A 21,507-nucleotide genomic window follows, 5' to 3' on the forward strand; every position below is an offset into this window, starting at 1 on the left:
TCCACTAAAAAAAAAAATTACAAACAGGTGAAATTCATTTTAATAATAAATTTCACTTAATATATTCAAAATATGTCAATATGTAATCAATATAAAACAAATTATTAAGATATTTTACATTATTTTTTCATATAAAGTCATTGAAATCTAGTGTGTATTTTACACTTCTGAATGTGGACTAGCAATATTTCAAGTGCTTCACAGGCATGTGTGGCCAGAGGCTACCTTACTAGACAGTTTAGCTCAGGAATGACCTACCTCAGGCCTCACCCTCTTGCGATCCATTCTCAAACTCCACCGCCATCAGTTATCTTTCTAAAAAAACAACACTAATCATGTCACTCCCCAGCTTAAAAGATCTCTGAAACCTCCTGCCCTTGTAGGACAGTCCGAACACCCTGGCATGATTTAAAAGACTTTTCACAATCTCCCCCAGTTTTCCTTTTAAACTCTCCTCTCTTCTCCCTTTCCAGGATGTGGCCACAATGACAGAAACTGTTCTTTCACCCAGCAAGCTTTTCCGTCCTCCTTGCGTTTTTTCCTCTCCACTTAGGGATCTCCTTGAAGAGTCATTCCTTCATCCATTCAATGAGTGCCTCTACTAAATGTCAGGCAGCCTGCGGGGCATCGGGCCCAACTCAAAGAAGTACAAGGAAACTTCTTTGATCAACTCTCTGTCCTCCCCTCATCCCAAGCTCCACCTCGCTCTAGGTTTAGCCCTATCACCCAGCTAGGTGGTTTGTTCACGTGTCCTTCCACATCCTCTCCGAAGCCGTGGACCGAGTACTCTTGGACATTTCTTTAACATCTGCCACGTCGCGAATGCACAATAAACCCAATGAGGGGTGAATGATCAGTCAATCTCCACTTTCTCATCTGAGGTACAAGGCGGGTCGAGGGGGAATATCCAGCCTGATGTTCTAATGCAGGCCTTCCCAGAGTGGCCGGGTCCGCTAGGACTCCCGGGAAGACTAGCCCCCGACCCAGAGAAGCATTAACCTAGGCAAGCGTCCCGACCCGTCCCCTACAACCCCCGCCGCCCCCGCCTCCCCGCCAGCGTGGCCCGGAGGAACTGGGGCGCGAAAGGGGCAGGCAAAACGGGGACGGTGCTGGCACCCACGCGCAGGAGACTGTCGGCAGAGGGCCTTCCATCCAGGGATGCGGGAGGTCCCACGTGCAGGCGGCCGCGCGGAGGCGGTTGGGCGGTGGCACGGCTGGAACTACAAATCCCAGGGGGTGTCTAGAGGAAGAGGCGGAAGGGATGGTCTTGGGCGGGGCCGGCCGGAGCGAGGTGGAGCGAGGTGGAGCGAGGCGCAGCGAGGCTTGGAGGGGCGGGAGGACTACGCTCCAGCTGCTTGTGCTGCGCGCGAGATACCATGTCCGGAGGCAGCAGCTGCAGCCAGACCCCAAGCCGGGCCATCCCGGCCACTCGCCGGGTGGTCCTAAGCGACGGCGTGCAGCTGCCGCCCGGGGACTACAGTACCACCCCCGGCGGCACGCTCTTCAGCACCACCCCGGGAGGTAGGCATTGGCTCGGGGGCTCCGAGTGCGGGCGGTGGGAGGACGGACTAGGCAGAGCAAGGGGTTCGGCAGCTGCCCATTGGACGGTGACTGGGAAGAACGGGTAATGGACATCAGGAAGGCAGCGAGAGTCACGAATACCGAGCTCGTGGCCGCCCTGCCCTCTGGGTGCGTCCTCCAGCGCCCGCTTTGCAAACTGCCCCATTAGTTTTCTCCTTCTGGGAGAGACAGCTGAATGCCCCACTACCACCCAAACAGACAACGCTTCCAGGACTGGCACATGCCGAGACGTGCTGCCCCTTGTGGGTGTTGGGCACTTCTGAGGCGTAATATGGTGGGGTATGGGTGGCCCACGATCAAGACCTGGCTTGTGCTTTTTTGGGGGATGGGACGGGCATTCTCTGTTGGAATAAATGACTCTTGCAGAGTTCGTTTTCCTTCCCGAAGTACCCCCAGTTTGGCGTGGGTCATGCACCCTCTGACGGAGGTTTTGGACTGAGGGTGCTCGCCTGCTCCAGCAGCGCCTCGCCGGCACCTGTGGCAGATTGCCCATTTACGCGTGTGGGATCTCCGCAGATGGACCGGGGGCGGCGGGCAGAGCTGTGCAGAAAAACACGTTCTTCTGTCCGGGGGGAGGGAGGACCGTGTGACCTCCCTGAAAGTGGATGAGGAAGAGGAAGCTGAGCTGGCACGGGTGGGGGCCAGCCTTGGGCTGCCCTCGAGAGCCAGGCATTCCCTCCCAGCCCGGGAGCCCTGGAGTACAGGCGCTGATGAAACCTGCCCGCGTGTTTGCATAATGAAATCCTCCTCGTGGCGCACCATTTCCCTCCCATCATCGCACTGCTCTCACCCCATTTTGCCCTTCTTCCCTCCCCGACACCCTCCTCCACCGCTCCTGTCCAACCTTCTGGAAACCAGCCGCAAATCCTGGCGCTACACTGAGACACGGGTGCGGGCGGGGCGCAGCCTCATCTCTTGCCAGCATCGGGGGCCACATGCTTATTTTCTTAGGCAGCTGTTCCACCACCGGCGAGCACAGCCAGATCCGAGGACTTCGAGTGTTTATTCCAAAACATACAAAGTTAGAATTATTAGGGATCTTAAATGTTCTTATCCAGCCATGCAACCTTACTCTGCAGAACGTGGCACTGAGGCCCCAAAACTTAAACGCACGTGTCCATTGTCCAATGACACAATGTTTTCCCAGGCTGAACAAGAAATAGCAGCAATGCATAGAGAGAACTGCCCTCTCTTCTTTTAAAAATGACCCGAGGAAAAGTTCCTAGTGACTCTTCTTGCCACTCTGAACCAAAATCCCCTTAACGGGCGGGCCTTTAGTCCATGCTGTTCTGTTTTTTCTGTGTCGTGATGTGTCCACCAGGACCTTTCCTGATAATTTGGGGGTTCCTTCAAGTGAAGGTGTGAATCTCTGCTTGATCTGTTCAGAGTGGGCACTGAAAGCTCAGGAAGCCCTCATTTACACATTTCATTGCTAGATGGGGACACATCAAATTGGAAGCAATACCCCGTGAGACTATTTATTTATAGGGAAGTCCACTTCTCACTTTGGACTGGGAAGGGGGTGATTTTTGGCTGACCACAGCAAATGCACCTCTCTTTGAAGGTCTTTATTGGGAGAAAGAGGAAGGGACTTCTGCATCAGAGTGTAACTTAGTTTCTGAGGCCACCTGGAAGAAAGCTAGCAGCGCCCAGAGTCTAAAGCCGAGTCTTTCTTGTCTGGCGTGTCCAATGGGGCAGGCACAGCTCACAGTCCGTAACCAGAGAATCCTGGTTTGCCTCTACCTCAGTTAGCAAACCTGGCCTGCCTTAGCCAAGGTATGAAATCTTCCTCCAAAACCCAATTTACCATGGCAAAATAGCTTGACCTAATAAAAGGTCATTCTGGTGCCTTTTTGCTTTGTTCTAGAATGCTGTTTCACAGTCTTCAATGCGCATATGAATTACCTGGGGACCTCGTTTAAACGTAGATTCTGATTCTGTAGGTTATGGGATAGAGCCTGAGATGCTACATTTCTAACTAGCTCCAGTGATTGGTCTAAATACCACACTTTGAGCACAGTAGTCCCCCTCTTATCTATGGTTTTGTGTTCCTTGGTTTCAGTTACCCACGGTCTGAAAACATTAAATGGAAAATTCCAGAAATAAACAATTCATAAATTTTAAATTGCACACCGTTCTGAGTTAACGTGCTAAAATCTTGTGCCATCCTACTCTGTCCTACCTAGGCAGTGAATCATTCCTGTGTCTGGCATATCCACACTGTATACACCGTGCACCTATTAGTCACTTAGGGTTCGATACTCTCCAAGGTTTCAAGTGTCTACCAGGGGTCTTAGAATGTGTCCACTGTGGATAAGAGCGGACTCAGAATTAGTAGAATGCGACTTCCCTCACCTTTTCAGACCTTTGGGGGTCTGGCAAAAAAATGATGCTTCTTTTGAAGCTAGGTTTGGCATCAGTCTCTAAACCAGGGTCTAGACAGAGAGTCTGCACTGATGCCTGCACTCACGTATTTGCAGAAGGTGTCAGAAGCTATCGAAGTAAGTATTCTCCAGTCACTCTTGCTGGGAATGGCCTTGCAGTGTTTGTCTTCGGAGGAAAAAGAGCAGCAGTTGATTCGAGCCATCTCTATTTATGACTCCAGTTTACTTTCCATGGTCATTACTTTCCCACAGGCTGAGCCACTGATTTGAAGTTAGATATTTGGACACCTTAAGAGAAATTTGCTGAAAAGAGTGTTGTTTATTAATATTTGAAAGTCTTGAAAATCTCCAGTATAACCAGCAGAACCTTTGAATGGGTCAGAAACCTTCTGCTTCACACCACTCCCACCCACCTCCCTGCTGGATGTTTGACCCCAAAGCCTACAAGGGTTGTTTGGGTGGGAGTCATACCTAAGCTCTGTACCTGGATAAGGTTAATCAGAGGTAAGCAGGTAAAGCTACAGGTGTTAATGGCACCTTGTTTGGTTAGACAAACAAAGTCTGTGCCCAGGAAGCTTACCTTGGAGCAGCTTCCAAGTGTTTGGCTATGGAACAGACAGTGCCGGGAAGGGGGGGTGGTCACTGGGCACTGAAGCTAGAGAACAGCTAGTATCCCAAGGCCTTAGTCACAGAGTCACAGAGGGGAGACTACGTCTCATTATTAAAGGCAGGTTAAAAGGACTTGGACATTAAGGCAGTGAGCAAAATATAATGGGCTTCTTTTCATACTGACCTGAGCTTCCTTTTAAAGCATTTAGAACACTATGGAATTCCTCATTAAAGACTTTGACAGGGGCCTTGATATAGAGCACCCAAACTCCTTCCAATGCCCATGAACCTCCCTATTTTTAGAGCATTCACCACATCCCGAATTGGAAGTCAATAGCTTGGATTGCTAATTGAGGAAGATAAAGACACGCCTGAAATAAAATTATAAGCATCAAAGTTATATCTATAGAATGAAGCAATTAAACAGACCTCCCCAACCCCCATAACTAGTAGAACTTGTGTGAAACTCAAATGAGAATTGCCCATTCTGAATAGTCACCCTGGTAGGCTTCGCATTCTAACAATGCAGACATAGCTGTTAGATTTTAATCGCATTCACATTGCACTCAATGTGTAAATGAGGCTTACACATTTTTTTCAATATCCTCAAAGGTCGCAGGGCCTTATTAATTGAAAGAGAAGTTTGATTCTTTTTTTTCCTGACAACCCAAAAAAGTTTTTTATTACCAAATTTGGTGAAAGGGCAAACAGGGTGGTACAGTATTTACCTGTTCGTAGTGAGGCATTTTCTTATATGGGACTTTATTTCATGTCATTCCACAAAAAGAATTAGGATAGGGCAGCGATATTGAAAAAAGGATTGCTTCTCAAGGTAAAAGTTTTTAATGAAAATTGTTCATTTGTACACTTAGAGTCTTGTGTGCAAACAAATGAAAAACCTGTTACTTTCTGGTCTTACTGAGATCCTTGCTAGCGTTCTTCCTCCATTATGATTTGCAACACACGAATCACGTGTATCTGTTTACATGTTTGTTCCCTAGGTTAGCCAGGAAGTTCTTTCAGAGCAGTCTTAATCTTTATATTGCTGCACTTGAGTGCTGCCTATGATGTATGATGTTTAGAAGATGAAGGGTTGAAAAGAATCCTGGAATGAATGTATTCACAGGGAAACCTTTTTTTTTTTTTTTTTTAACCACCAGGCCTGGGTCTGAGCTGGCTTAATGATAGCATTTAAATGTTTTTTTTCTGTCCTTTCAGTTGCAGGTATAATTGTTTATCTTGGGATGTCCCAGAGGCAAAAACTAACTTTCTCAATTTTCCCACTTATTCCAGTATTACCAATAACAATATTACTAATATTACTTTTCTCTATCATTACTGAGCAGTAAGTAGAAGGAAGTGACTTTTTTATACTGAACAAATCAGTATTGCGGCCAGGGTCTGAGACACTGAGATTGATGCTCCTTATTTACTTGTTTATACCTAGTATCACCGACTAGGCAGGAGTAGATGATATCTACCCATTGGCATTCAGGTGCTCAAGGACATGAGCAACAAAAGGCACCTTATAATCCACTGTCTATGCCCATGAACATTCATTGAGAGAACTCAGAGACTACTCCCCAAGTGTCAGGACTCACCAGCTGCCCAAAGACACTTGTCTTAATGAGAATGGCTATATTAGTTAACTGTTGCTATATAACAAGCCATCATAAAACTAGTAACTTCAACAACCACAATCTGTCGTTTCTCTTTATTCTTAGGGCTGCTTGGGCATTTCTTGATGATCTTGCCTAGGCTCACTCATCTGACTGCATACAGTGGGCAGCTGGATTGCCCTGGGCTAGAAGCTCCACAATGGCCTTACCCACATATCTATGGCACTGCTGGGGACACCTGGAAGGCTGAGCACTCTCTCTGTCGTCTTGGTCTCACGCCATTTAGGAGTCTAACCTGAGCTTATAACATAGCAGTATTCAAGGCCTCTTAAGGCCCGAGCTCAGAAATCACATAACATTGCTTTCACTGTATCCTATTGGTCAAAGCAAGACACAGGGCCAGCCCAGATTCAAAGGGGGATGAGGAAAAACTGCCTTTGAATGAGAGAAGTCTCATGTGCAAACAGGGATTGGAAGAATTCTGGGGGCCGCATTTTCAGATCATTTTCCACAAGGGCCAAGGCTCAAAGAATGTTCCTTTGAGGGAACTTAACTTGCCAGCAGAGCCAAGGCCAGATGTAGAAGCAGACCAGAATCACAAGGCTGTGAATCGGCTGTTGGTTTAAGAACAAAGGACATTTTCCTGAAAACACTGAGTCATAGATCTCATGCCCATTTTCAAGGCCTATGGCCAACTCCACCAAGCAAATCATACAGAAGGCCATGATGCTAGGCCACTGGACAACACGTGCCACTTTGTGACATGCCATCCCTTACTGACCACCACCCAGCCTACCTTCTCTTTCCCTTTCAAGTGGCCAGGCTTTGGGAACACCCTTCAGAGGAGCCCATGCTTGCCCTGCCCTCCTATTTGAACATCCTTGATTTTCTGGAGTAGTGCAGTAGGATGGGGTCAAGTCTTTTGAGCCTAGCTTTCCAAAAGTGGTAGGAGTGAATATCAAGAGGTACAAGTGTGTTCAGAACTCCCTTTGGTTTCCTGGTGATGCGTATAGTGTGAAGGTTAAGAACTAGGTCTGTTGCCTTAAAGAGAGTGTGTGTGAAAATAGATTTCTCTCATCAACTCTTGAGTGAAAGGGGAGAGCAAGCCTATATTAATTTGTTAGAGCTGCCATAATAAAATACCACAGATGGGATGGCTTAACAGAAATTTATTTTCTCGTAGTTTTTGGAGACTTGAAATCCAGAATCAAAGTGCCAGCAGAATTGGTTTCTCCTGAGGCCCCTGTCCTTGGCTTGCAGATGGCCACCTTCTTGCTGTCTCTTCACACGATCGTGGTTGTGATTGTGGTCATGGTTTGTTCCTCTGTGATGTCTCTCTCTTTTTGGGACACAGGCATGTTGGATTAGGGCCCCACCCCAATGACTTTATTTTAACTTAATGGCCTCTTTAAAGACCTTATCTCCAAATACATGGGGGTAATAGGGGATGGGACTTCTAAATATGAATATAGAAGGATGCATTTCGCACCTCCTACTACCCAGAACAGCATTTGTTGCTGTGTAACAGGAGGCATTTCAGAAGGGCATCACCTGTTGGTAATGAATTTCAGGAGTCACACACCCTGCTCTGCACAGGTGCATTTTGAAGTGTTTGGGGGAAATGAAGGAAGGGGAAGGAGCTTGGCCAGCCCTTAGATTAATTATTTCAGCTATTTTGTTCCAAATGTCTCTGTAAAAGCCTTGTTCCTCCTGTTTAATTTTCAAGTAAACTGGCCATATTACCTTCAAGGGAATTCCCTTGAGGAGAGGAACTAGCCGGAAAGACCTTTTGCCACTCACTAATTGCCCCTATTTGATATTCAAGGAGCTTCATAAGATTCCTGGTACCTGAGAAACACCCAGATCTTGGTTCTCTTTGCAGAGCTGGTAGGGCCAGAGGTGAAGAAAGATCTTGAACTGAGCATGCTCTGCATCTCTCACCAGGATTTTTTTTCCTGACAAGTCAGCTCGGCTTGCTAAACAGACAACCCAACAAGAAAAGCCACCCAAACACACATGGTTCCTGCCTGGTGTGTGTGTGTGTTGGGGAAGGGGGCGGGGATGGGAGGTGGATCCTGGTAGACCCTGGCACATCTATTTATTTGCCTCCAGGATGACACAGCTGGTGAGAGCTGATATTAAAATTGTCCAGAGTATTTTGTCCAAAGGCTACTGGCGTGTGTCTGAGCACAGGCATTCAAACCTCCCCCTGCTATGAAATGCTCTCCCTTTCCCTGGAATGGAAACAGCAGTTCTAGGAATTCTGTTCTTGTACTCTTGCTGGGCCTCACGTTTCTGCCAGAGGAGGCCCAAGGGGAAGTGAGGGATGAGCTCGTCTCAGCTTACAAGAGTTACAACCAGAAGCACTTTGAGCCCAAGTGTGGGTACTGTGGGGAGATGGAGAAGAAATCAAAACAGTCCTCTCTCAGGGAACATCCTGTTCTGGCCAAATACTCGGAAGGAGTAAAAGCCTGAAGACCCCTGTAATTTTTCCAGTTGCCAGTGCTGGCTGAGACACAGTAGCCTGTCTGCCTTGCTAATTTTAAACAGAGGTTGGTGTTTAGGATTGCAGGCAAGACAGGGTAGGTACGGCTCTGGATAGCTGTTGGGGGACAGCCTTTCTGAGCCTCAGTTTACTGTCTGCAAGTTGAGGATAATGTATCTCCCTTCTTGGGGGGTTATAGAGGGACACTGAGATCCAGCATGTCAGGCTATGAGTGTAGTGTCTGGCCCGTAGGCAGACAGTGATGACAGATGGTGCTTTCTGTAGCCATCTGATCTGAAAATCTTAGCATTCATTCAAGCAATATGTGTTTGTTTGTTTGTTTGTTTGTTTGTTTAATTTTAAAAAGTCAGACATTTATATAATCCATGACCACTGCATGTTTTTTGAGCATTTGCAGTCCAGTACTGTACTGGCTGCAGAAGGCATAAATAAATGCTCCTCGGCCTCCAAGGAGCTTCCTGTTCCTGGCTAGTGACTTTTTTCTCTGTTGTGTATGCTCTTCTGAGTGACTTTGTTTTAAGAACAGTTATACAGATGTCATGGTTTATTCCTGTACTAAGATACTCCTGTGAGGTGTGCATTTTATTAGTACCCTCCTCTTAGAGCTGAGGAATGAAACCGGGCCTCCGGGTCAAGGGGCTGGTGCATGGCATGCCCAGATTTGAGCCCAGACATCTGCCTCCAGGGCCAGTGCTATTTGTACCACTTTAAGCGCCTGCCAACAAAGAGATCCTAAAAATAAATGGTAGTATATCAGAGCTGGAACAGACCCAGAGAGATTACCTATGGAGCTTGGCACAGGATTGGTACTTTAAAAATAGATTGAATGAGCCTAGTCCACTTCCCTTGTTTACAGGTGAGGAAACCAGATCCTAGGAGAATGTGTCACTTTATACTTTCAAGTAAACTATCCTCACCACAGAGCATGCCTTGAGAAAAACCTATCATTCTTGTATTTGGGGCACATCTATTTAAAGTCCCAAATGACATTGGTTACCAAATATGCCGAAGTTCATGGTTGTTCTTGAGGTATGTTTCTGTAGGCCCAAAAAGGATCGTGGATGCCCTGACCCTCCCCCATCTCCTACTCCCCGCCGTAGGTCTCCTTTCAGGGTTATTACCTCTCCCCTGATTTGTCCCAGCTTTGACCATGTCTTGGTCCCTGGTATAGATGGTACAGTATGAAGCCATACTAGTCATGGTAATAATCAGGATTTGTTTGTATAGGGCTTACTTTGAGTCAGCCGCTGTTCTCATCCATGTAATAACCCTATAAAAGTTGACGCTATCATCATCATCCCCATTCTACAGAAGAAATCGAGGTGCAGAGAGATTGATAACTTGTCCAGAGCCTTTAGAGCTAGCAAATGGGAGAGTTGGTTTACTTAGGAAGAGCAACAGGTATACATCTCTAGATGTTGTTTCCACCCCTTCTCTCTGCAGGACAGGAAACTCTTGCAGCCCACCAAACTTATATCTTACCCACACGTGTTTATATGGTGATACATTTAGAAAGGCTTTCAGTTAGATAATAGCCTCAGTTCTTCTGTACAGGTAGTTCAAGACTTGAACTCTACCCCCTGTACCCAAAAAGATCCCAGCTACACGGATGCTTTGAAATGAAGAGGGGTTCCACCTCTGTTCTTCTCCAGGACAAGGTTCTGGATTCTCCTGCTCCAGTTTCTCCAGTCTGGGTCATCCCCTGTCCATCTCCCCCAGGAGTCTCCTCCCTTTGGGGCAGTGCAGAACTGGAGCGACATGGATATTTCTCTGGCTCAGGGGTTTAGGATCAGACTGCCTGGAAGCTGGAAGACAAGGCCGATGGGAGCTTGGTATCTCTCTCCCCTGGCACACACAGGGTAGGTCTCTCCCCTGTTTCTCTGTGGTCCCCAAATATAACGCTTTTTTTAGACTTCACACACTTCACTGTAAACATTTTTTTTACAGGTCTTTCTGCAACTAAATTGTGTCTGAGATCAGGGAGCTGTTACTCTGTCTACCTGTTGCTTATATTCCTAGCATCTAGCATGGTGCTGCTATAAAGAGGTTCTATGAGTGAGTACCTGAGACCAGCATACCTGCTTTCAGGGTGTAGGATTGAGCAAAGGTTGGCAAATGTACAGGCGAGTGTCCTCAGCCTTGAATAGCGTCAGCAGGAGGTCAGATCTAGCGCGGACAGGGACTAGTGCACACCTGCCTGGAGAGGCACTGGAGGACTCAGTGCACCACCTCACCTCCTACCCAGCAAAGGCTCTGGACTTTTGGAGTGGGGTTAGTCTACCTAATTCCAGCTCAGGCGATTTTAACTTGAATTACTAGAAAAGGAGACTCTGAACCTGTATTGTTATTTGTTTGCTTAATGTCCCTGTATCCTTATTAGAGTTTTGTATTTTTTTTTTAAAAAAAGCTCAGTTTAAAAGTTGTGTGTTTATTTGTTTGTTTGTTTTTGCTTTAATCCTTCTCTCTCCCCACTCACAGGTAACCAAACACAAAATACACACAGTTCTGTGACTCTTTTTCATACAACATATTGTGGACAATGTATACTTTTCTTTTTCCGAATAGTAACTGCACAGCATTGAATTGTAGGTCTGACCCAAAATTTATTTTCTTTTTTTTTTTTAGTTTTATCTTTTTTTTTAAATTTTGATCCATAATTTATTTAACCTGTCCCTTAGTTTAAAAAAAAAACCAGGTATATATGTGTGTGTGTATAATTATTTCATCTACTTTTGTATGTGCTTGATTTTTTTCATAATGAAAGTATTTTAAAGTTACTATATATAAATAGTTTAAATATAAATAGTTAAAAATGAAAAGTACCTAAAGACGTCTAACAAAACAGCAACCTCTTGCCTCTCCCACCCCCATCTCACTTTTCAGAAGCAGATAACATTTTCCAGCTCTCCCTTGTGGGAATTTACCTCCACATTTCTAACTTTTTCTTGATTTCATCTGTTGACTTGCTTTTTTGATAGACGATGACTTATTTGTATGTGTACACCCTCTTTCTTTCCTTCCATTCTCTCAATATAATTATATCAAAATTTGTTTGTTAGGACAGTTTTCTTTAAATATTTCTTTGGGGGAGTGGACAGCTAATCAATTAGAGGACTTTTTTTTTTTTTAATACCTATCATGCCATGAATTCGTAGGGAATGGGCTCCAGCAGCTCAGGCTCCTTTCTGTTGGTTCTCACAAAGCATGTTTCTCTGGGTGGAGCAGGCTGGCGCTTCAATTCAACTCAGGTACCTTTCTCTTTGGCTTCCTTCTTTTTTTGATCATTTTCCTTCATATGTTTCAGGAAGCTCTATCAACTCTTAGAGTGCTTAATATGCTCGATACCTACATTAATTCTCTTGACAAGAATCTTACCCTTAACTTGGTTGTTTACAGCAATGCCAACTGCATGCTGGGGAACATTTTAAACTCTTCCAGTTTTGCCGTGGTAACATTTGTGGGGCATTCCTTTTTGAACAGTGCCAATTCCCTTGATGTCTACAATATCACCTTTCCTGTAGATTTGCGTGTATGTGGCCAAAGGAACAATTCCATGTTTTCTAAAAGGCCTAGAGAACATATAGTTGGTGCCTTTCCTCCTTCCCTTTGTGTTGGTCATATTGGCGAATTACTGGAAGATGGCAGTTCTGGCCAAAAGGGCTATATCACAAGTTTTTAAAACTACATATTTATAATTTTTATTACTATGACTCTTGATGAGCCAAGTAGTTTACAACAATAGCGTTTCCATTTTTTACAACTTTTAAAAAAATTGCCCCATTTAAAAATATGCTTAGTTTTCATTCAAGTAAGTCTTCCCACACTCTCCAGCACCTCTTATTATGGTTTTACACAAAGTAGACTTCTTATCAGTCCATTTTTCCCTTTTTCCTGAACTAACACAGTTTGACTGCTCTGGACCTGCCACACAGTTGCTAACATCAGATTCCTGGAGACCTCTTGCCTTTCTCTAATTTTGGAAGACTACATCCTCCTGTAGCTTTCTGAAAATATCTCTATTCTACTTTTACTTGAATAGTATTTGGCTGGGTATAAAACTAAGTCAAAATGAATTTTCCCTCAGGATTGACCCATCGTCTTCAGACTAACAACATTTCCCTTAAGAAATTTCGTGCCATTCTTATTCCCAATCCTTGTGTGCACCTGTTCTTTTTTCCCCCTTTCTGGAAGATCTTCGGATTTTCTCTTTATCATTTGTATTGTGAAATGTCACAATGAATGTTAAGTTGGTGTTTTTAATTCAATGCACTGGATACTCAAAGGGGTAGTTCAAGACTCGTCTCTTTCAATTCAGGAAAATTTTCTTTCTTCATTACTATTTAAGTAAATTCCTTTTACCAGTTTCTTCTCTCTCTCTTTTTTGACTTTTTATTGTCCAATATCAGATCTCTAATTTATCTTTTGCCTGTTCATCTTTTTGTCTTTCTGTCTTTTAAAGTCTTCTGCTTCCTTTATTATCCATTTCTTCCTGTTGGTTTGTATGGATCTCTCCTTAAATGATGTAAGCTTTTCTCAGAAATGTATGGAGACATTTGGTGGTTTATATTTTCTATAGGTCTTTATCTTTACTCTTTATTCTGAAGCAGGGGGGTGGGGAGGAGGTCTGAGGCTCATCATTCAGGAGGTCAACTTTAACTTAATTTCTCTGTCTCCCTTCCCTCATGGCATGTGAGACATATAGTACCTCTCCCTGTTGTGAGGCCCTATCCCCATTTTCTATGACGCCTCTAATTCCTGAACCTTCCTGGAGTTCTCTGGGGCAACCTTGCTTGCTTCCTGTTATAACCTCCACACCCTCACCCCTGAATTTAGCTGTCACTTTTTCTCTCTCTGTTAGAACCATCTCTCCATTCACTTTCTGTCTTCATATATTGTGATTTGGGGAACAGTTTGAGCCTCACATGTATCTAAGTTGGAGTATGGGCTCCTATTTCTTGTTCTTGATGTTTTGCATGACTTTTGAGAGAAGTAGCAGGGAAAAAATGTCTTTACTTAGTCATCTTGAAGCTGCTTGGATTCTCAAGAGCTCTTCATGCTCTTATTTGTAGAAACCTAGTGGAGTTGGGTCATTTTCCCTAATGTGGAGACAGAATGTAGGCCCTCAGCTGAAGAATGTTGTGTGGTGATCACCCCGTATGATAGAAGACCACACCTGACTAGTGCCCTCCAGCTGCTGCTGCTCCACACCTGACAGAGACCTTGGCGTCCCTTTCTGGTTTCTGTTTCCTGTCCCTGTATGCAGGTCCAGTTCCCAGCTCCAGGATACCACAGCATTTTCAGCCAAAGGTTCCTATTTTTGACAATATGAGACTGTGTATGTTTTATTAAGTTTGCCTCATCTGTGGGAGGCTTAGGGAATTTCCAGAAAATCACTGTTAACTGAAGCTGTGTAGTGGTGGATCGAATTAAGAGATGGGGGAAAAAAGGCTTAACAAGACAAAGTAGCTTCCATAGAAAACATTCCCACCACGTTCTCCAGCTTCTGTTCTTCACTGGCCCCAACTGAGTCAGAGGCGGCTTTGTGGTCCCCTCCCCCTCCTCCTCTCCTAGGCTTGATGCCTTGTCAGCCGACTTTCTGAACACCACTGTTTACCCTCTGCAGCTGAAACACCCTGGTGGTGTTTCACCTGGGTGCCACTTCTGCCATCACTTAGTTTATGAATTTCATTAGCATAAATGAAGATTTAAATTTTTAATTAAGAGCTCTCGCTATAAGACAAAGGGCACAGAGGCTGTTTCTTTTTCTCTTTAAAGTGTAATTAATGATTTAAAAATTGCCAGGAGCCCTTCTGTTATACACCCCAAAGGATTTAAAGCAGAGTCTCAGAGAAATATTTGCACACCCATGTTCACAGCAGCATTGTTCACAATAGCCAAAAGATAGAAGCAACCCAAACGTCCGTGGATAAACAAAATGTGGTATATCCAGTCAATGGAATATTATTCAGCCTTAAAAAGGTAGGAGATTCTGACAGATGGTACAACAATGTAGATGAAGCTTGAGGACTTTGTGCTAAGTGAAATAAACCAGTCAGAAAGAGACAAATACTGTATGATTGCACTTATATGCGGTACTTAGAGCAGTCCAATTCATAGAGACAGAAAGTAGAATGGTGGTTGCCAGGGTTTGGAGGAGGGGAAATGAGAAGTTTCATGCGTGCCGTTTCCCTTTTGTAAGAGGAGAAGCGTTCTGGAGATTGGTTGCACAACAATGTGAATGTACTTAACACTATTGAACTGTACACTTGGTAAATGTTATGCTATTTACATTTTACCGCAATTTTTAAAAAATCACGAGGGGCTAGAGACCTTTAAAGAATCTCCCCAGAATCTGCTGACCTCCGAGTTCTTTTTCAAGACTGTTGAATCTCTAGCTCTTAGGTTCCACTCTGATGAGGTCAGTTCCCTACTCCGTAGTGAACAAACCAACAAAAAAGCCAACGTGGAGGAAAGCGAGGAGATAAGAGGGAAGGTGCCAAGCCTCGAAGATGAAGAAACAGGGAAAATGGTCCCGTCTCTGAAGTCAGCACATCCCCCCTCAAGGAGAGGGCACCGTTGTTCTCCATTTGTAACCCACTGGGCTCATAGGCACATAGCCCTTCATGTTACAAGTGAGGAAGCTGAAACCCAAACAGGGGAGAGAGGTAGGCTCAGGGTCTGATGGGCACAAGGTCACAAAGCTGGCTGGTAGCAGAGCCTAAAGTGCAGCCCTGGTTCTGTGTTCTTTGCTTTAGACGCCCTTCTAAGAAATGTGAGCGGTGAACTTTAACCTGCTTGGTGATGATGAGCCGGGCTGTCAGCTTCAGCATTATTGCTTCTCAGTAGGTAACAGACTGGGCGACTACCTACTGTCAGACTGAGACAACATGGCAAGCAGGTGTCTCTCAGCATTCCTCTGCTCTTCAGCCTCCCAGGTCCTCCTCAGCACTGGAGTCCATCCTCATGAACTCATACTCAGAGCTCTGAGATGCAGACTGGTTCCCCTCTAGGAGTTAACAGAGAGGCCCATGCATAACTTCGAGAAATAAGTTCCAGCTGTTGGAATGTCACTCCTCATAGCCCTTCAGTGAGAGAGACATTTTAGGGTTATTGATAAGAAAAGGCATTCCTGAAGTCCTAAAATCATGGTCTCTAAATGTGGGTCATTCATATTACAGCTGCAGTTTTTATTGTACCTTGCATTTGACTCGTACATATATTTAATATTTTTTATATCACCTTACCTTTTTAATTTCATTTTTATTATGATTTTATTATATATGTAATATATATCTATCATCATATTAAATTCTGTCCTGTTATATATTAAAAGGAAACTTGATATTACAACTATATATGGAAAACCAGATTTACTTGCCATAAATAGAAGATAACTATAAAAGGAAATACAATGACAGGACAGTTTTAAATTCTAGCTAGATTCCACTGCCTGCTTTGAGCCTGAAGCCTGCTCTTTGTCAAAAAGGGAGCAATCAGCAAATGTTAGTGAGGTGTTACTAGTACCATACTGGTGCTTCAGAGGTAATCAGGATTAAACAAGGACCCCACGTGAATACCTTTCTTGCTGTTCACTGTTATTTGATTAATCAGCTGGGTCTCTAACTAAGACCCTAAGTCCTGTACTTTAGAAAACACTCCTTTTTAAGGTATTAGTTAAGCCCCTGCCCTCATGGGATGGATCCTAGGTATGGTTTTGGAATAATGAACAGTTCCATAAGACATGGTCCTCACGCCTAGGGTGACACTTGTGAAAGGAGAGTGGAAAGAAAATGAATGGAATGCAGACAGCGTACCAACCCTGAAGTGCAGTCACAATCAGTGCAATGGGTAAACTGGTGCAAGGGGCGGCAAAGAGGAGATGGGCTTAGCAGGAGACCCTTTTGTGGGGCAGGTAGAGCCAGTATGTTGCTCCTTTCCACAAAGCACAGGTGGGGAAATTCTCATTTTTACTAGTTGAGGAATCACTTAATGTTCCGTCTCTTCATTTGTAAAATGGCGGTACCCCCATGGGGGTACTGTAAGGACAGAATTGAAAAATGAGTAAAAATCATACTTGCTCTACTATAGGATGTGATTATCACAAGTAGTAAGACTGAGCACCAAGTTGGTAAGTGAGTTGGTGGGCTTTAAGGAGAGAGCACAAGTTGAGCTCTGATGGGAGAAAAGACACGGTGTGGAGGCCAGTGGGCCCCTTGCATCTGAGTGCTCCTTGTAATGGGGAGTCAGGGCAGTTTGGTGACAGCAGAGTCCTGAGCTGTAGCAAGACACCTGAGTAAGCCTCACTCCTCCTTTGTCCAGCTTTTCCAGGAAAATCTGCTGCCTCTGCCACAGCCACACCTCAAAGAAGTGAGAAAATGAGCAGGCAGGGGGATCAAGATAGCTTTACCAACGTCCCTATTCCCTCCCAGGTACCAGGATCATCTACGACCGAAAGTTCCTAATGGAGTGTCGGAACTCACCTGTGACCAAAACACCCCCACGGGACCTGCCCGTCATTCCCGGGGTCACTAGCCCTGCCAGCGATGAGCCCCCCACAGAAGCCTGCCAGAACCACTTGCGCAACAGCCCAGAAGATAAGCCTGCAGGTGGTGAGTGACCGGGGTTTGGCCAGGCTCTCTCCCCTGGGATGGGAATGTTTGCAGACCAGTCCTATCTACTAGAGGGATTACAGGGAGAGAATGATGGTGACCACCTCATGCTCTTTGGAGCAGCTCAGAGTCCAGAGAGTAGCAGGGGAGTCAGGATGGAGGCTGGGGAGAACTTTTATCAGTACCAATTTTCTTGTGAAAGTGGCCCAAGAACCCGAGAAAAGGTGATTGGGCCTCATCAGATAATCTAATTAATGGGGAGCTTGTTTGAAATGAGGGGGACTTTCAGTGTGCTCCTTTTTGTACCTGTCCCTGAAGCGTTACTACGTATCTGCAGTACTTGGAAATACCCACAATGTCTATGTGTCTATGTGCAGGAGACAACTTATCAAAGACATGGTGTACTTGTGCTCTAGGAAACTACATGTCTGCAGGCTCATAAAGGCATCCAGGATGCCTTCTATTAGTGTGTTTGTCTACTAGTGGATTCTTGATAAAGATAAGTAGAAACAGTGAAGCCAGTTGTTTCTACAGGTTTGCCATGGGGTAGCTAGGTCCTTTCTGGTTCCCCCCACCTTCTATCCTTCCCCAAGTAATCAGAGCAGCCCCCTAGACAGAGGTGTGTGTGAATACGCTCTTTGTGGCACAGTGACTGGCTTGCCAGAGTGTCTGAGCTCTCTCACCGTGGGAGGATCCAGTGTAAGCACTTGCAGACAAACAGTCAGTCTGGAACCCACTGACCCTTCACCCAGAAGGCAGTACACCAGTCCAGACAGGAAGCAGCTGGGACCTTGGGCTGGGCTGGCTCTGCTGACAGCAGAATCCATCTACCAGGGACCTACAAGACGTGATTCATCATTATGTTGGGAACCCCACAATCTAAGACAAACGACAGTTGCCTTGCCTTTCAAACTTGGAAAGTGGTGGGAGGGAGAGAAATAGATTCAGACACACACAGAGAACAATAAAGATGGCTGGAGAAATAAGGCTGGAGAAAAGGATGGATAGATCCACATGGCTGGTGGCACGGTACCTCCTGCCCTCGCTTTTTTCCTCAAACCAAAGACTGTAAGTTGAAAATAGAGGTTAGAACTCCTGAAATTAAGTTACCACTACCTGAAGGCTGTCCCCCACCCTCACTTGCATACCCTCTTCCCTCCCAGTTTCTAGAACCACTCTGGCCCATAAAAAATGCTGGGTTGGCCCAGAGGTGCCCCAGGCAGGCAGCTTTACCCACAATAATGGCCTAGTCATTCAGCACCATTGTTATGGGGTGTGGTAGTGAGGGAGGGATATCATTTTTCATTTTGCTTAAGTCCAAGGCCCCTGGCCTTGGACCTACATATTTGTGTAAATATAACCAGAAGAAGAGCTGGGTATCTTGCTGTGGGGCCAGAGCAGGCGTCTTGCTATACAGAACCTTGGGCAGCCATGTCTAAGAGACTGTGAGTGAGGCAATTTCATTAAAAAGCAAAACAACCTGCTGCAGCATGGTGACTTGGAAATTTTAGTGGAAAGGCGGGGCAGGGTAAGGGCAGTCAGTGGCTGAATTACCCAAGTAACTGCTTTACCACAGGGTCAGGATATTCCATGAGCAATCGGGTATATCCCAGTAGGTTATAGTATCATTTTCTTAACCAAAAGTTAGGACATGCGCTCAAAAAAGTTTTATGTTTAAGGAATATTTTTCCATGAAGTTATGTTTATGACAATTCACAAGTATCCATCCACTCATTAAAAATAATAAAAATTTTACAAAATTCAGGACTGTCCCTCTCCCATGGGAGACCTAGTCTCTGCTCTTCCTTCGGGTTTGGGCAAGAGAGCACAGCTGGACACGGCACCTTCAGGCCTTTGTTTCTAGGAATACCCCCCATTCTCCTTAGCAGCATAAACCTGGCCCCTGCTCTTCTTGTAGGAACAACAGAATGAAAAGATAATACCTCTCCTTGCCTCTAAAATGCCAGCCCTACCATTCCCTCATGCTTACCTGCCCTCTGTCCTTTTTTTCTCCAGGTGAAGAGTCACAGTTTGAGATGGACATTTAAAGGACCTGCCATTGGATCAAGCCATGCCTTTGGGCACCTCTGGCCCTCCTCAGGAGGAGTCACACCAGCCAGGCCTTATAAAAGTTATCATCGGTGCTCGCTTTGGAAGCACATATACTAAAATTGGAAAGAAAGTTATCAACTTGGGCAGGCATTGGGTATGGGGTGAGCCACCCCAGTCCTCTGCTCCCTCACTCAGGGCACCTGCTCCTCTTCCTCCTTCTTTGTGAATACCAGCAGATACCTCCATGTGCCTCCACTCATGCTGGAGCTGCTGCCCCAGTGGGAGTGACTCCCAAGAGCATACCCTGCAGCCCTGGGGCCAGGAAGTAGACATAAGGACCCTTTTTGAATGATCATCTGGCTCTTTCAGTACCATCCTCTGGAGGCGCACCCACCCCTTCCTTAGCTTGGTGTATGTGGGAAAGCTTCCCTCCCCCTTCTTCCCCAAGAGAGGAAATAAAAGCCACCTTCACCCCAGGGCCAGGAGTTGGCCCCTGTCTGAGCTCTTTTCAACTCCATATGGATAACTAACACCAACTGCTATCACTGGGTGTTATAAAGCACTTTCCTATACTTGTCTCATTCGATTCTCATGCTGATCTTGTTAAGTAAGTAGAGCAAGTATCATTTTCATTTTACAGCTCAGAAGACTGGCTCAGAAGTTAAAATCACACACTAGTAACTGAGAGATGGGACTGGGTTTGAGCTGTGCTGCTCTTTATCTCTTGTTTTTCAGTGGTGGATGTTACCTCTCTTCTGGGCTTTGTCTCCCGGAGCCGGTCTATTCCCTGCGAAAGTCAAAGGGGAGAAGAGACTTGAGACTCTTTGATTCATGTGCCCCTGATGTTTGTCAAGTGATCCCTTTGTGTGAGCTGTCATGGGGGATAAAACATGAGACAAGCTCTCTGCCTTGATGATTTTATTGAAAATATAAGACCCATAAGAAAAGGTAGTGTAAAAGATTCTATAGCATTGGTTAACAGTGAGTGGTCCATACAAGTGGAGACTTCACGGAGGTAACACCACTGCTGCGTCCTGAGAATGAGTGGGCTGAGAGAGGCAGGGGCCTGGTATTGCCGAGGTCAGGTGGTCTTGTGGAACGAGGGTGTACAAGGACAAGAGCAAGTTGCCTGCTTTAGCCAGTGCAGGCAGTTTGTGTGGGTGGGGATGGCTTTTCTAAAAGGCCTAAAAAGGACAAAGCTATAAAGGCCTTGAATGCCAGGCAGAGGTCTTTGCTGAGAAGTAGTATGGGTTTCTCATCATAAGACATGCAGGGGGTTGGATGACCTTTGACCAGGAGGTGGTGGGTGATGTGGACTTTATAAACGATAGGCTCATAGCACTTATCAGTCTGCTCTTTGGGGAGCAGCAGGCCTTAGTGCTCAAATCCTTTGCCTGTCTTTTTCTATAGCCGAGTTGGAGTCCTTTCCCCTCCTAAGGACTGTGAAGGCAGTTGGAACCAATGTACCTGGTGACGGTGCCAACGAGCCATGGTGGTATGTTGACTCTAGGCACACAGCACACAGCATAACCTCTTTGTGGAAAGTGAGATTATGGAGAGGCCACCACAAGAGCAAAGACAACAACTAACGCTCTAAGTAGGATCAAATTAAAGATCGGATCAGCCTTCTCAATCCCTTAGCTTTCCAGTAAAAGAATAAAATCTTACTCTCCCCTCCTGATATCCAACCAGAAAGAGGTCTTACTCACAAGTCTGACATGATCATATCATTCTCTTTCTTGGTCCTACATCTCAGGGTCCAAAAGACGGGGTAAAAAATTGGCTTCTCTGACAATAAGAAAATTGTTCACAAGTTGTGTGCCTTTCCAGTGGACAAAAGTATCCTCTAGAAAACCCAGGTGTTTCTTGAACATCATTCTGGCTGGTATAGGCAAAGATCTATGACACTGTCCTTATCCTTGAGGAGGTTAAAATCTTGTTGGGGAAGAGATAAGGCTCCCATGGTCCAATTTAACACCCCAGACTACCAAGTCTTAAAGCTTTTGTACTGACACTCTGGAAACCATCACAGTTTGGCCTGCCCACCCTGTGGCATCACCAAAAGCACTGTTTTTGCAGTTGGGGACCCAGTGATAACTGTGAGACAGAGCCAAATATGCTATGAACCAGGAAATACAAAGAAGTAT

At 45.3% G+C, this 21,507-nt stretch overlaps 1 protein-coding gene and 1 pseudogene across 1 annotated transcript; one reads left to right on the forward strand and one right to left on the reverse strand.

Moving 5' to 3' along the window:
* Positions 1-1,289: 1,289 nt before the first annotated feature.
* On the forward strand, positions 1,290-20,261 carry EIF4EBP1 (eukaryotic translation initiation factor 4E binding protein 1). The gene is made up of 3 exons (XM_011372269.2): positions 1,290-1,521; positions 17,129-17,308; positions 19,325-20,261. The coding sequence occupies exons 1-3, from the start codon at positions 1,377-1,379 to the stop codon at positions 19,354-19,356; spliced, it is 357 nt and encodes a 118-aa protein (XP_011370571.1). The 5' UTR covers positions 1,290-1,376; the 3' UTR covers positions 19,357-20,261.
* LOC111747497 lies at positions 11,836-12,368 on the reverse strand (annotated as a pseudogene).
* Positions 20,262-21,507: the final 1,246 nt, after the last annotated feature.

Source organism: Pteropus vampyrus, unplaced genomic scaffold (genome assembly GCF_000151845.1).
Source record: "Pteropus vampyrus isolate Shadow unplaced genomic scaffold, Pvam_2.0 Scaffold8, whole genome shotgun sequence".
NCBI lineage: Eukaryota > Metazoa > Chordata > Mammalia > Chiroptera > Pteropodidae > Pteropus > Pteropus vampyrus.